Source organism: Protomyctophum bolini (genome assembly GCF_963924005.1).
Source record: "Protomyctophum bolini genome assembly, chromosome: 17".
Classification (NCBI taxonomy): Eukaryota; Metazoa; Chordata; class Actinopteri; order Myctophiformes; family Myctophidae; genus Protomyctophum; species Protomyctophum bolini.
The window spans coordinates 41,000,545-41,015,299 of NC_137878.1; the positions used below are offsets into that span (position 1 = coordinate 41,000,545).

General features: G+C 43.3%; 1 protein-coding gene across 1 annotated transcript in view; it reads left to right on the forward strand.

Annotated features, from left to right (window-relative positions):
• The window catches only part of LOC308331784 (SWI/SNF complex subunit SMARCC1-like), a 47,797-nt gene that overhangs the window by 22,275 nt on the left and 10,767 nt on the right, over positions 1 to 14,755 (forward strand). Inside the window, 8 exon segments of the mRNA XM_080787278.1 lie at positions 278 to 337; positions 951 to 979; positions 1,573 to 1,685; positions 2,784 to 2,855; positions 4,021 to 4,134; positions 5,476 to 5,629; positions 11,099 to 11,212; positions 14,001 to 14,060. Coding sequence (XP_080643404.1) covers positions 278 to 337; positions 951 to 979; positions 1,573 to 1,685; positions 2,784 to 2,855; positions 4,021 to 4,134; positions 5,476 to 5,629; positions 11,099 to 11,212; positions 14,001 to 14,060 — 716 coding nt within the window.

Genomic DNA, 14,755 nt, shown 5'->3' on the forward strand with positions numbered 1-14,755 from the left:
GTCAGAACGAAATGAAGGAAGGATCAGCTGTTTGCGATCACTTTATAAATGCCGTGGCGACGTGGGTGTACTACGAAACCTGCACTCCAATCTGTGGCAGATTTTACACTCGATTGATAAATGAGGGCCAGTAAATGAGTGCTTCCTGGAGAAAGAAAAAGGGCTGTTGTCTTGTTTACTGATCCTCTCCTCTCCTCTCCTCTCCTCTCCTCTCCTCTCCTCTCCTCTCCTCTCCTCTCCTCTCCTCTCCTCTCCTCTCCTCTCCTCCCCCATCCAGTGAACCTGAAGAAAGACAGCGAGAACACTCCGGTCAAAGGAGGCACCATGGCTGACCTAGGTACGTGCCTTTTTTCACTTACAAACTAAATGAAAACTAAGCTACGATGACTAAAGCTAAGACTAAATATAGTGACCATTTTGTCAACAAATACTAATAACAGGTCCTCACTAATAATCATGTTAAAATGCATGGCACGATTCTTTTCTACTCAGTCTGTGTCTCATAGGAGGGCTGTGTGGGCAGTTTAGAAACCGTCTTCCAGTGACATCATCATTAGGCAGATTTATTTTTAAACTAGATTTTCATCATCGTGAGAACGATGGCTTCCATTTTCGCATTGCAACTTTTCAGGACTAGAAAGCCTGAAGTTTCTATTAGCTTGTATTCCCCATCGATGATGTCACTGGAAGACGGTTTCTCAACTGCCCACAGCCCTCCTATGAGACACAGACCGAGTAGAAAATAATTGCACCAATTCGGTCATGATTATTAGTGAGGACCTATTATATGAAGATGGGTTGGTGAAAAGTGGTGAAGTGGTCCTTTAAGTGATCTTTGTGATTCGTACAATAATTTTTGATTGACGGCCCAACTTTATTTTAGTTAAATTATGTCCCTTGATTTATTTATTTCTAATTTCCTTGTGTTGTGATTTATTTTTCTGTCTCAGACGATCAGGAGGATGACTTCCCAGCAAGGGTGAGTGTTTGTTTGATTGATTGAAATATTTATTAACAGTTTGCAGAATTACAGTACATTTCAAGCACAAACTCAATACAAAAACTGTTAACTGTGAGTGGACGACCCAATGAAGCATAAAGGTCATTACACACTGGCGAATTAGCGACGCGATGCGAATAAGCGATCTGAAAATGCTAAATGTTGCATGTTGCAGTTCGCCTGCGAATCTCTGCAAAATATACGACACCAGACTCCAGCACTTATAAAAAATAATCACCTGCACAGAATGTCTTGACAGAAAGTAGCTCATAACATAATGTCTACGGGGGATTTTTATGAAACAAAAGCTCGGCAGATTGAAAGAGGATAATTCAAGCTTGGCCTACAGAGCTGCAATGATGGTGAGTTTAACGTTGTTTAAGATCGCAAACGCAATTTGGATGAGTGGGGAGTCAATGGAGGGTGTTGCAACTCTAGATTCATCCCATTATTTAAAAAAAATCTAGAGTTGCAAATTGCGGCTAACGTTCATAATGTACATAACGGTCACACTGTACATGACGTTCATAATGTACATGACGGTACCATGATGTGACGACCTGTGTCTTCAGGAGGACGAGGACGGACGAGCCGACTCTCGCCTCTCGGAGGTGGAGGACAACGTCCCCGAGCAGACACACCACATCATCATACCCTCCTACACCTCCTGGTTCAACTACAACAGGTAAACTACACCTAAAGTACACCTAAACTACCCCTAAACTACACCTAAACTGTCCCCGAGCAGACACACCACATCATCATACCCTCCTACACCTCCTGGTTCAACTACAACAGGTAAACTACACCTAAAGTACACCTAAACTACACCTAAACTGTCCCCGAGCAGACACACCACATCATCATACCCTCCTACACCTCCTGGTTCAACTACAACAGGTAAACTACCCCTAAACTACCCCTAAAGTACACCTAAACTGTCCCCGAGCAGACACACCACATCATCATACCCTCCTACACCTCCTGGTTCAACTACAACAGGTAAACTACACCTAAAGTACACCTAAACTACACCTAAACTGTCCCCGAGCAGACACACCACATCATCATACCCTCCTACACCTCCTGGTTCAACTACAACAGGTAAACTACCCCTAAACTACCCCTAAAGTACACCTAAACTGTCCCCGAGCAGACACACCACATCATCATACCCTCCTACACCTCCTGGTTCAACTACAACAGGTACACTACCCCTAAACTACACCTAAACTACCCCTAAACTACACCCAGCTACACCTAAACTACCCCTAAACTACACCTACGCTGTCTCTGTGTCCCTCAGCCTTCACCAGATCTAACTGTGATCATTGTACTCTGTCTCTGTCTCTGTGTCCCTCAGCCTTCACCAGATCTAACTGTGATCATTGTACTCTGTCTCTGTCTCTGTGTCCCTCAGCCTTCACCAGATCTAACTGTGATCATTGTAATGTCTCTGTCTCTGTGTCCCTCAGCCTTCACCAGATCTAACTGTGATCATTGTAATGTCTCTGTCTCTGTCTCTGTCTCTGTCTCTGTCTCTGTCTCTGTCTCTGTGTCCCTCAGCATTCACCAGATCTAACTGTGATCATTGTACTCTGTCTCTGTCTCTGTCTCTGTGTCCCTCAGCCTTCACCAGATCTAACTGTGATCATTGTACTCTGTCTCTGTCTCTGTCTCTGTGTCCCTCAGCCTTCACCAGATCTAACTGTGATCATTGTACTGTCTCTGTCTCTGTCTCTGTCTCTGTCTCTGTCTCTGTCTCTGTCTCTGTGTCCCTCAGCATTCACCAGATCGAGAAGCGGGCGCTGCCCGAGTTCTTCAACGGCAAGAACAAGTCCAAGTCGGCGGAGATGTGAGTGCCACTTTATCGGTGCTGTTGGACCAGTTGGACCAGTGTTGTTTTATCGGTGCTTATGTTTTGGACCAGTGTTGTTTTAGTGTTGTTTTATCGGTGCTTATGTTTTGGACCAGTGTTGTTTTAGTGTTGTTTTATCGGTGCTTATGTTTTGGACCAGTGTTGTTTTAGTGTTGTTTTATCGGTGCTTATGTTTTGGACCAGTGTTGTTTTTGGCAGCGATTTTAGTTCCAGTCATAGTCTTTTTAGTCTAGTTTTTAATTTGTTGACGAAATTGTCAGTTATATTTATTTTCCATTTAGTTTTCGATCAGTGGAAAAAGGGTAGTTTTAGTCGACGAAAAAAAAGTTTTAGTCGATGAAAACAACACAGTTATGGATGGATGATTTTTGTCAAATCTTTTTTTTGTTTTTGCCACAGACACAAAATGAGGCGAACAATAATATTACCATAAACGCATAAAAAGAGAGAAAGATTTGTATACTCTGAGTCATGATGGCACCTTGCAACTAGTTATAACTCATGATAGATAGATAGATTTCTTTATGTTTGTGTCATGCACCAAAGGCGCCCAGCCCAGCCCACATGGGCTTACAGGACACACCATATCATTGCATTCAATATTGCATTGTGTACAATAAACAGATATGTTTTGTTGATATTCCCTTTTTTTTTTTTTTTTTTACACAAACAAAACATTCTGCCTTATTTCCCACGCCCTGCATAAAAAGTCTGCCAAAGCAAAAGTACCTTTCCTAAAACATAATTCCAGTTTTTCATAGTCCTCCAACCAGAAAAAGTCAGCACAGATGGTTGTCATTTTACAAAATAATACGTGTCTTAATTCTTCATATAATGGGCAGTAAAACAAAAGATGAATTTCATTTTCAATTTCTCATAATGTACCATGCATAGTAGAGTCATATAATAAATCACCTTGCAACTACAGTTATAACTCATAATGTACCGTGTGTGTGCGTGTGCGTGTGCGTGTGCGTGTGTGCGTGCGTGTGTGTGCGTGTGCGTGCGTGCGTGTGTGTGCGTGCGTGTGTGTGCGTGTGCGTGCGTGTGCGTGTGCGTGCGTGTGTGTGTGTGTGCATGTACGCGTGTGTGTGCGTGTGTGTGTGTGTGTGTGTGTGTGTGTGTGTGTGTGTGTGTGCAGCTACCTGGCCTACAGGAACTTCATCATCGACACGTACCGCCTCAACCCCCAGGAGTATCTCAGCTCCACGTCCTGCAGACGCAACCTCACCGGAGACGTCTGCGCAGTCATGAGGTAGGAGACGTCTGTCTGCGCAGTCATGAGGTATAGGAGACGTCTGTCTGCGCAGTCATGAGGTAGGAGACGTCTGTCTGCGCAGTCATGAGGTATAGGAGACGTCTGTCTGCGCAGTCATGAGGTAGGACGCTGGGGACCGGCTGCGTGCGCGCGCACCTGCTTTCCTATGACCGTATAGTACAGGAATAGTTTTCAACCCCTTTTTCATTTGAAGGTCCAATTATTTAATTCTTCTTATTTATCATCATTGCAGATCAACAATTATTATTATGAATTTATGATTCATTCAGCGTTATTCTCACAGTTGCATCGTGAGCTTGTAGATCTGCTATTTGCTAAATATTTTTTTTTTTATACGTTTGAAAACTTGAAATGAGGCATTCTGCAAGATAAGTACTTTTTTATTTTTTTGGTACTTTAAATACATTTTGATGACAAAATGCTTTTGTACTTTTTCACATTTATAATTCCAGAGTTTTACTTGTAATCAGAGTTGTTCTACATTACATTACATTATTGATACTTTCATCAATGATGACGTTTAGGTGAAAAAAGACCTGATAAAAATAATAATAATTAAGTAATTAATTAAATTAAAATGTTACCGAAAAGCAACGCTGGGTCAAGTAAAACATTTTAGTACTTTGTTTTTCCACCACTGGAAACGCCACAGTATAGTACAAGTGCTCTCAGGAGACCCAGCTCTGATCTGTGGTCTTGCACTGCCACCTACTGACCAAAGATGGTATTGTTTTTGGGTGAACACATTTGAATCACACAAACTGGATTTGAGAGGGGAAAAATAAATAAATGCAAACACTTCTAAAGACACTGTTAAAAATAATAATAAACAATAATTACACTTTATTGGGCATCACATAAACATGAAAATCCTTGAAATATATTTTGAAACTTATATAGTATATATATTCATTCTAGACGGGAACCACTTTTGGTGTTTTAACTAAGCATTATGTTATACTATACAATATGTTAGCTATTGAAAAATAGCAGATCTACAAGCTCATAGCGCGCCACCGAGTGGCGCGCTATGAGCTTGTAGATCTGCTATTTTTGAAAAATCGTTAATCGTGCGGCACAAATCTTTGTATATGTATTCTTTCAGAATACTCTTTTTTTAAGTTTGACGTCAGGCCTAAATGGGTTAAAAGTATGTAATTGTATTTTGACACGTATACATGGTGTGTGTGTGTGTGACTGTGTGTGTGTTTACGTGTGACTGTGTGTGTGTGTGTGTGTGTGTGTGTGTGTGTGTGTGTGTGTGTGTGTGCGCGTGACCGTGTGTGTGCGCGCGTGTGCGTGTGCGTGTTTTCACAGGGTCCATGCTCTCCTGGAGCAGTGGGGTCTGGTGAACTACCAGGTGGACGCAGAGAGCAGACCCCTCCCCATGGGACCCCCGCCCACGCCCCACTTCAACGTGCTGGCCGACACGCCCTCCGGCCTGGCCCCTCTGCAGCACAAACCCCTGCAGGTCAGTGTCGCCCCCTTCTGGGGCGGGAAGGGAACCCCCCCTTTGGTGTTTATAGCATTATGCTATGCTTTAGCTATTGAAACATAGCAGAACCAAGCGGTCGCTTGGGGCCACACAAACACTGTGGGGGCCACGTCTGCAGGGAGAAGATTATTACATGGGCTACTGGCCACACGCGGCCCCCACCTTCACCTAATGCGACCCTGCAGGTTAATATCAACTGGCGGCCTGGGGGCCACATGTGGCCCCCACCTTCACCTAATGCGGCCCGCAGGTTAATATCAACTGGCGGCCTGGGGGCCACACCTTCACCTAATGCGGCCCTGCAGGTTAATATCAACTGGCGGCCTGGGGGCCACACCTTCACCTAACGCGGCCCGCAGGTTAATATCAACTGGCGGCCTGAGGGCCACATGTGGCCCTCACCTTCACCTAATGCGGCCCTGCAGGTTAATATCAACTGGCGGCCTGGGGGCCACATGCGGCCCCCACCTTCACCTAATGCGACCCTGCAGGTTAATATCAACTGGCGGCCTGGGGGCCACACGTGGCCCTCACCTTCACCTAAAGCGGCCCGCAGGTTAATATCGGAATACTGATATAATATTGATTTCAGCTGTTTACAATTCCACACATGCAAACATGACCCGCTTTAATTAATTCAGTCTTTATTAGTAGCTTAATGACTATAGTAGGCCTACTAGTCTTTTTTTTATGTCTAATGTATTTGCATTTAAGTTCCTACATTTAACATAAGAAGTAAGAACATATAAATGTATTTGAAATTAAATAAAACATTTACTTTTAAAGATTTCAATTCAGAAATAGCTAAAAAAAAATCAGAATTTCAATTAAAAAAAAAGAGCAAAAATAGCAGATCTGCTAGATCAAAACGTGTGGCAGTTTGAGCTTGTAGATCAGCTATTTTTTTTTACTATATGCATTGTGGCCCTCTGGAGTGAGTGTGGGGTATAGTTGCTCTCTCTCTCTCTGAGTCTCCCACCCCTGCCCTATCCAAAAACTACTTATTAGGGCTGCGAATCTTTAGGTGTCGACGATTCGATTCGATTCACATTCTTGGGGCGACGATTCGATTCAAAAATCGATCTTTTCGATTTTTCCGATTCTCGATTCAAAAAAGTTTTTTTTTTTTTTTCGATTCTAAAGCAGTTTATTTTTATTTTATTAAAAACAATTAAATAGAATTTTAGCATGATCTACTCCAGTCTTCTGGCATGAAAGCAGAGTACATTTAGTAAAAAGCTTGTATAATTGTAAAGGTTTTATCAACTGAATGATTTAAACACACAAAGGTTAAATCCAAGAGTAAGAACATGTCTCATGTATTTAGCTTGCACAAATTTGAACCAGTACAAAAGTTACAAAATCTCTTCTCACTCAATACCAGAACAATACATTAGTATTAAAACGGGTGTAAAATAAATACAATTGGCAGGCTTAGCTTAGCTGGTAGTAAATGCACTTACAGAAACCCAGGCCATAATGCATTGCATGCACAGGTACAGGCACATTTGTGCAAGAAAGAAAAAATTAGAATCGATTCTGAATCGGACGGCATTAGAATCGCGATGCTAACTCAAATCGACTTTTAATTTTTTTTTTTTTTGACAGGCCTACTAGTTCTAGATCTCATTGACACTTAACACATAGACTGCTACAGGTTCTAGCGGACCCTGGCTTACTGGTGCTGAAGGCTTAACATGGGCTTTTTGAACTTTTTGGGGGGCCCACAGCGAGGGGCCTCTTATAGCGAGAATCACAATCGCATAAATAAAAAGAAAGCCCAACTTGTCCACTTCAATTTAAAAAAAAAATTATGATTCTACCATCTTCCATTCTGGAGATATTGACCTTTTTCTAACACCTGCTTTTGCCTGCACGCTGCTTGTGAAAAAAAACAACAGAGATATGGAGGCCTGAAGTTGACAGACATTTCAGTTCAGTTTTTTTAGTTCAAAAGACCGATATAAAATTGAGCACAAATAATATCCTATACAAACCATATACCGAATGAAAGCCCTGAATGTCTACTTTTAGGAGGAAAACAGTACACATTGTACACATATACAGTTTGTCACTAATTGGCTATTGAATGCAGCTTGCGCCCACCAGAGAACTTTAGAGAAGGCATGGACCCGAAGAACTATTATTCACAAAATAAGGCCTATAGCGACATGTACATACTATATACCGTATGAAACAGTAGACTCTCTGCTTTCATAAGAAAAATACCACCCAGAAAAATCACACCCCTGTGAAGTGAGCAGTGCAATTGCACTGCTCACTTCACAGGGGTGTGATTTTTATTATTATTACAGTATTAGTATTTTTCTTATGAAAGCAGAGAGTCGACTGTTTCATACGGTATATAGTATGTACATGTCGCTATAGGCCTTATTTTGTGAATAATAGTTATTCAGGCCCATGCCATCTCTAAAGTTCTCTGAAAAAGATAATTTTAGAGAGCATGGACCTAACAACTAAATATTCACAAAATAAGGCCTATAGCGACATGTACATACTATATACCGTATGAAACAGAATACTCTCTGCTTTCATAAGAAAAATACTAATACTGTAATAATAATAGAAATCACACCCCAGTGAAGTGAGCAGTGCAATGTTGCACTGCTCACTTCACAACATTGCACTGCTCACTTCACAGGGGTGTGATTTTTATTATTACGAGTAAGACGCGCGAACGCGGAAGGCGAACGCAGATCGTAAATTGCAATAACAATTAGAATAAATTACAGACATGATCTGCAGGGTGTCATAGTTAGTGCTTGGACCACGCCAGCTCCATATATGGTCACAAAAGACGCCATCACACTCATGTCACCATGACTCAGCCATAACCATATAAGGAGTCCCCAAAGCAGGACCACGCCATCACACTCATGTCACCATGACTCACAAATCACTCAGCTCCATATATGGGCACAAAAGGGCCAGGTCCACATATACAGTAAGCGGGACAGACAGACACACACACACACACACACACACACACACACACACACACAGACAGACAGACAGACAGACAGACAGACAGACGTGATCTGCTAGGTCTCATAGTAAGTGCTCATTGCATTCGCAATTACAGTATTAGTTTTTTTCTTATGAAAGCAGAGAGTCTTGATGCACATTATCTGATCATAAAACGGACTTGGAAACTTTCTTCAATCGTAGCCCCATATGTGCCCTCTCCCTACGCTCATTGAACTCATTCTGTGATTCGAGCTACAAACAATCGCAGTAACGGGGGGGGGGGGGGGGGGGGGGGCAACTAGGCTTTGAGGAAATGATCTTGCATAATCAACATTATTGTCGATTGTCGTGTGCCGCTCCAAACATGTCCAGACATACCACTAACCTCATCGAACCAGTCTCGCGTATCTATAAGGTGAGACGCGAGACTGGATCGGATTGTGTCTGGACATGTTTGGAAAAAAAAACAACGACGATCGTGGATGGATCACATCCATGATGGATGCGGCAGAAGCAGAAGCAGCACGCAACGTTATTGTCGATTGTCGTGTGCCGCTCCAAACATGTCCAGACATACCACTAACCTCATCGATCCAGTCTCGCGTATCTATAAGGTGAGACGCGAGACTGGATCGGATTGTGTCTGGACATGTTTGGAAAAAAAAACAACGACGATCGTGGATGGATCACATCCATGATGGATGCGGCAGAAGCAGAAGCAGCACGCAACGTGTTTGGAAGAAAAAATACGAGAAAGCACCACCTGTCGTTGCAAGACAAACACCCGTATGTTGCTGATAGACAGATAATAATCGATCCGATTTTGTCCTGCCGTTCATTTTATCACATTAGGTGCAGGGCAGGCTGCTCGACGGTGAGTTTATAATAGCCTGTTGTAACGAGAAAGGGGGGTGGATGGATGGATGCCTTATGATGGATGCGAGCAAAGCAACAGCAGCAGCAGTACGGCTTGCGATCAGCGACCAACGTATCATGGCGGGCCCTCGATAATGATGTGCAATCTGTCCATGACTAACTCCACATGTTATTGGCAAACGTTACGTTATGAAATCAAATGCCGATCGTTGCAGGTTTATATACGGGCAGAGAGCAAATCGCGTTGTATCTTGTTCCGAGAATGAGAGTGAGTGCAAGCCTTGCAGTTGAAAGCAGTGGGGACTCGGGAGTGGGGGGGGAACTGCCAATGCGATCCAAGAGGAAGAGACCCCCCCCCCCCACCATTCTCCCTCGGGAGAAACCATGTAGAAACAGGAGGGGAGGGGGAATCGAGTGTATTCACACAAACAAGAGCATTGTCCCATCCATTTTAGATCCCCTGACATCTGCGTTGGTCTATGCCGGACGGCCGTCTCCAATACGTCGTACGTCCTCGCATAGACCAACCAATAGGCGGTGCCAGACGCTTCTCAGACCAACACCTCTTTTCAGCAGGGGGGGGTTTTAACTCTTTTTAGAGCCGATCGGTGTTACATTATGAGTTGTCCGGGCGCAAATATAGTTGAACCATAGTAATCAATAAAAAAACGTTTTTTGGACCATAAAACGTATAAAAACGTCTTGCGCTTCTTGCGCTCGGCTATAATAAAACGTTTAAAAACGCTTTGCGCATTCGATGAGTTAAGACACAACAGAGTTGATCATATTGCCAACATGCAGTTGAATGCAAGTTGCAAATTGCATTATTCAATGCACCTGTGGCCCCACAGCCCACACACAGGTGACGTTGATTTCAGTCAATAGCACAGTATAGATGATAATAATCTAATGTGATGTGCAGGGGGGGGGGGGGGGGGGGGGACGACCTCCCAGTCTCAGGGCGGACACTCTAACCACTGAGCTGGTCGCTTCTAGTTGTTAACCCATTCTGAACGGGAACCCGTTTTGGTGTTAGCATCATGTTATGCTTTAGCTATTGAAAAATAGCAGACCTACAAGCTCATAGCGCGCCACCGAGTGGCGCGCTATGAGCTTGTAGGTCTGCTATTTTTGTAAAAATCAAAGAACGACTGACATTTTTTAGAATCTGATCTCAGGTCAGAATGGGTTCATCAGACCAGTGTGTGTCCAGTGGAAACCTCATATGAATCTGATCTCAGGTCAGAATGGGTTAATGGGATGCAATGTTTGTGTTTAGGGACAAGACGGCGTACGTTTCCCCTTCATTGTCAATGGCGTTTTTTAAAACAAACATTGAACTAAAGACGAACATTAAACCTTGCTAAATAGGAGGGGCTTAGCGGCGCTTAAAAATGTCACCTACAGGCACTGATCATCATGTCTGTCTGCATGTCTGTCTGTCTGTCTGTCTGTCTGTCTGTCTGTCTGCATGTCTGTCTGTCTGTCTGTCTGTCTGTCTGTCTGTCTGTCTGTCTGTCTGTCTGTCTGTCTGTCTGTCTGTCTGTCTGTCTGTCTGCATGTCTGTCCGTCCACCACCAGGTGTCAGCCTCGCAGCACATGCTGTATTTCCCCGAGAAGAGCAGTCGAGAGAAACCGTCGGCCGACTGCCAGAACTTCGGCCTGCGGACCGACATCTACGCCCGGAAACCCAAGGTGAGCGACACCACGTCACCATGAGGCAGCGGTGGCTCAACGGTTTGCGGAGCGGTCGGAAAGGTCGCTATAGTTTGTATCCCTGGACCGGCACGTTAAAATGACCACCGCTGAAGTGCCCTTTATGGACAAGGCATTGAACCCCTACCATGAAATGTTCTATGAGCAGGGCCTGGGCTGTAAACAAGTTATTGAGCTTAGTCCAGTTACCCTGGGTAAACATAGTACCTTTCCTTTCCTTAGTCCAGTTACCCTGGGTAAACATGGTACCTTTCCTTTCCTTAGTCCAGTTACCCTGGGTAAACATAGTACCTTTCCTTTCCTTAGTCCAGTTACCCTGGGTAAACATAATACCTTTCCTTAGTCCAGTTACCCTGGGTAAACATAGTACCTTTCCTTCCCTTAGTCCAGTTACCCTGGGTAAACATAGTACCTTTCCTTCCCTTAGTCCAGTTACCCTGGGTAAACATAGTACCTTTCCTTCCCTTAGTCCAGTTACGCTGGGTAAACATAGTACCTTTCCTTTCCTTAGTCCAGTTACCCTGGGTAAACATAGTACCTTTCCTTTCCTTAGTCCAGTTACCCTGGGTAAACATAGTACCTTTCCTTTCCTTAGTCCAGTTACCCTGGGTAAACATGGTACCTTTCCTTTCCTTAGTCCAGTTACCCTGGGTAAACATAGTACCTTTCCTTTCCTTAGTCCAGTTACCCTGGGTAAACATAGTACCTTTCCTTTCCTTAGTCCAGTTACCCTGGGTAAACATGGTACCGTTCCTTTCCTTAGTCCAGTTACCCTGGGTAAACAGAGTACCTTTCCTTTCCTTAGTCCAGTTACCCTGGGTAAACATAGTACCTTTCCTTTCCTTAGTCCAGTTACCCTGGGTAAACATAGTACCTTTCCTTTCCTTTCTTTATCCACATCATAACCAGTGTTGATTTTGTCGACTAATACTATGACTAAAAATGTTTGTCGATTGCCTTTTTTCACTGACGAAAACTAAATGGAAACTAAGCTATGGTGACTGAAACTAAATATATTGACAATTTCGTCAGCAAATAAAATCTAGACTAAAATGTTAGGAAGGGACTAGTGGACAAGAGATCCAGTATAAGTCATTTTACACTTGGCTGCATGCTGAAAATAGCAGATCTACTATTTTCAGCTAGTGTAAAAGCAGTCATTACGACGGCTTCAAGGCCTCCCAAGATACAGTTTAGTCGACTAAAATCAACTGTGACCAGATTTGACTGAGAGACTGCCATCGCACAAATTCCAGCTTTTCACCAGAGGAGAAAAACTTTAAAAAGTTAATAGCACAGGCAGACTCTTCACATACTAGAGCATGTCTGAAACATATGTCAGAGCTGAAATTGACATAAATATGAAATAAATGCTTAAACATGTAGCTATAGGTGTAATGTTAGAGTCCACAGAAGACATGTAAATATGAAATAAATGCTTAAACATGTAGCTATAGGTGTAATGTTAGAGTCCACAGAAGACATGTAAATATTAAATAAATGCTTAAACATGTAGCTATAGGTGTAATGTTAGAGACCACAGAAGTGAACCTTTGAAGCCTGTTTTTCAATCTCCAAAACCGGTGGGTCAAACTGAACAACCAATATGTACATTTTAAGCTATGATTCCCTGCTTGAAAAAAACAAACATCCAATGGCAGTCCCTCAGTCAAATTTAGTCGACAAAAATAGAATAAAGGAATAATCTTATTCCAGGTGAATAAAATGTGACTAAAACTAAATGAAAACAATCCAAGAGACTGGGGGCTGTATTTTGCGTGTCTTAAGTACCAGGTCTTATTCCCTAACTTGAGTAAACTAAAGACCTGGAGGCGTGATCATCAATGCCATTTGGCTATTCTGAGTGGCCAAAGAGCATTGACCACGCCTCCAGGTCTTTAGTTTACTCAAGTTATAGGGAATAAGATCCAAAATGCCGCAGCTCGCTTGGTCTTCAACCAGCCAAAATTCTCACATGTCTCCCCCCTGCTCCGCTCCCTCCACTGGCTCCCGGTCGCTGCCCGCACAGAATACAAAACTCTGATGCTGGCATTCAAAGCAACCAATGGTATGGCTCCCCCATATCATGCAAGTATGATCGAACCCTACAAACCCTCCCGCTCACTCAGATCAGCCAACGCAGGGAAGCTGGAAGTACCCTCACTAAAAACGCCGGGACAACGCTCCACACGTCCCAAACTCTTCTCCCTTCTGGCTCCAAAACTGTGGAATGCACTTCCCATTGCAGTCAGAACTGCAGCATCACTCCCAATCTTCCGCCATAGTTTGAAAACCCACCTTTTCAGACTCCATCATGGCCCATAGCACTTACCCCACCCCCTTAGATAGCAATTCTGTAGACTTAGATAGCATTTGATACAGACTTATAGCATGTTATGTAAACAGCATAAGTGCATTGTATGTAGTCATAGCACGTCATAGTACATAATGTATATCATAGTAGTATAGATGTATAGCTTATATGTATAGTTTTCATTATAGATATTCCACTGTTACTTTCTTAGCTTACGCATGTTTCATGATAAATGTTTTTATGTGATGTATTCCCATGCTTTTTGTTCTTGCTTAATGTAAGTCGCTCTGGATTAAGAGCGTCTGCTAAATGCCTAAATTGTAAATTGTAAGACCTGGTACTTAATGTACAAAATACAGCCCTATATGACTAAAACTAAAATAAAAATTTTGCTGCCAAAAACAACACTATGCCGTGACTGAACGCTCTCCTTTTATGGTCCTTCTTCCTCAGAGCAAAGGAGCGAGTGGAGGACGGGAGTGGACGGAGCAGGAGACGCTGCTGCTGTTAGAGGTAAGGACTCCTTAACACATATACTGACCTGAGATCAGAGACACTGCTGCTGTTAGAGGTAAGGACTCCTTAACACATATACTGACCTGAGATCAGAGACGCTGCTGCTGTTAGAGGTAAGGACTCCTTAATTAACACATTCTGACCTGAGATCAGAGACACTGCTGCTGTTAGAGGTAAGGACTCTAACACATTCTGACCTGAGATCAGAGACGCTGCTGCTGTTAGAGGTAAGGGCTCTTTAACACATTCTGACCTGAGATCAGAGACACTGCAGCTGTTAGAGGTAAGGGCTCCTTAACACATATACTGACCTGAGATCAGAGACACTGCTGCTGTTAGAGGTAAGGACTCCTTAACACATATACTGACCTGAGATCAGAGACACTGCTGCTGTTAGAGGTAAGGGCTCCTTAACACATATACTGACCTGAGATCAGAGACACTGCAGCTGTTAGAGGTAAGGGCTCCTTAACACATATACTGACCTGAGATCAGAGACACTGCTGCTGTTAGAGGTAAGGACTCCTTAACACATATACTGACCTGAGATCAGAGACACTGCTGCTGTTAGAGGTAAGGGCTCCTTAACACATATACTGACCTGAGATCAGAGACACTGCTGCTGTTAGAGGTAAGGACTCCTTAACACATATACTGACCTGAGATCAGAGACGCTGCTGCTGTTAGAGGTA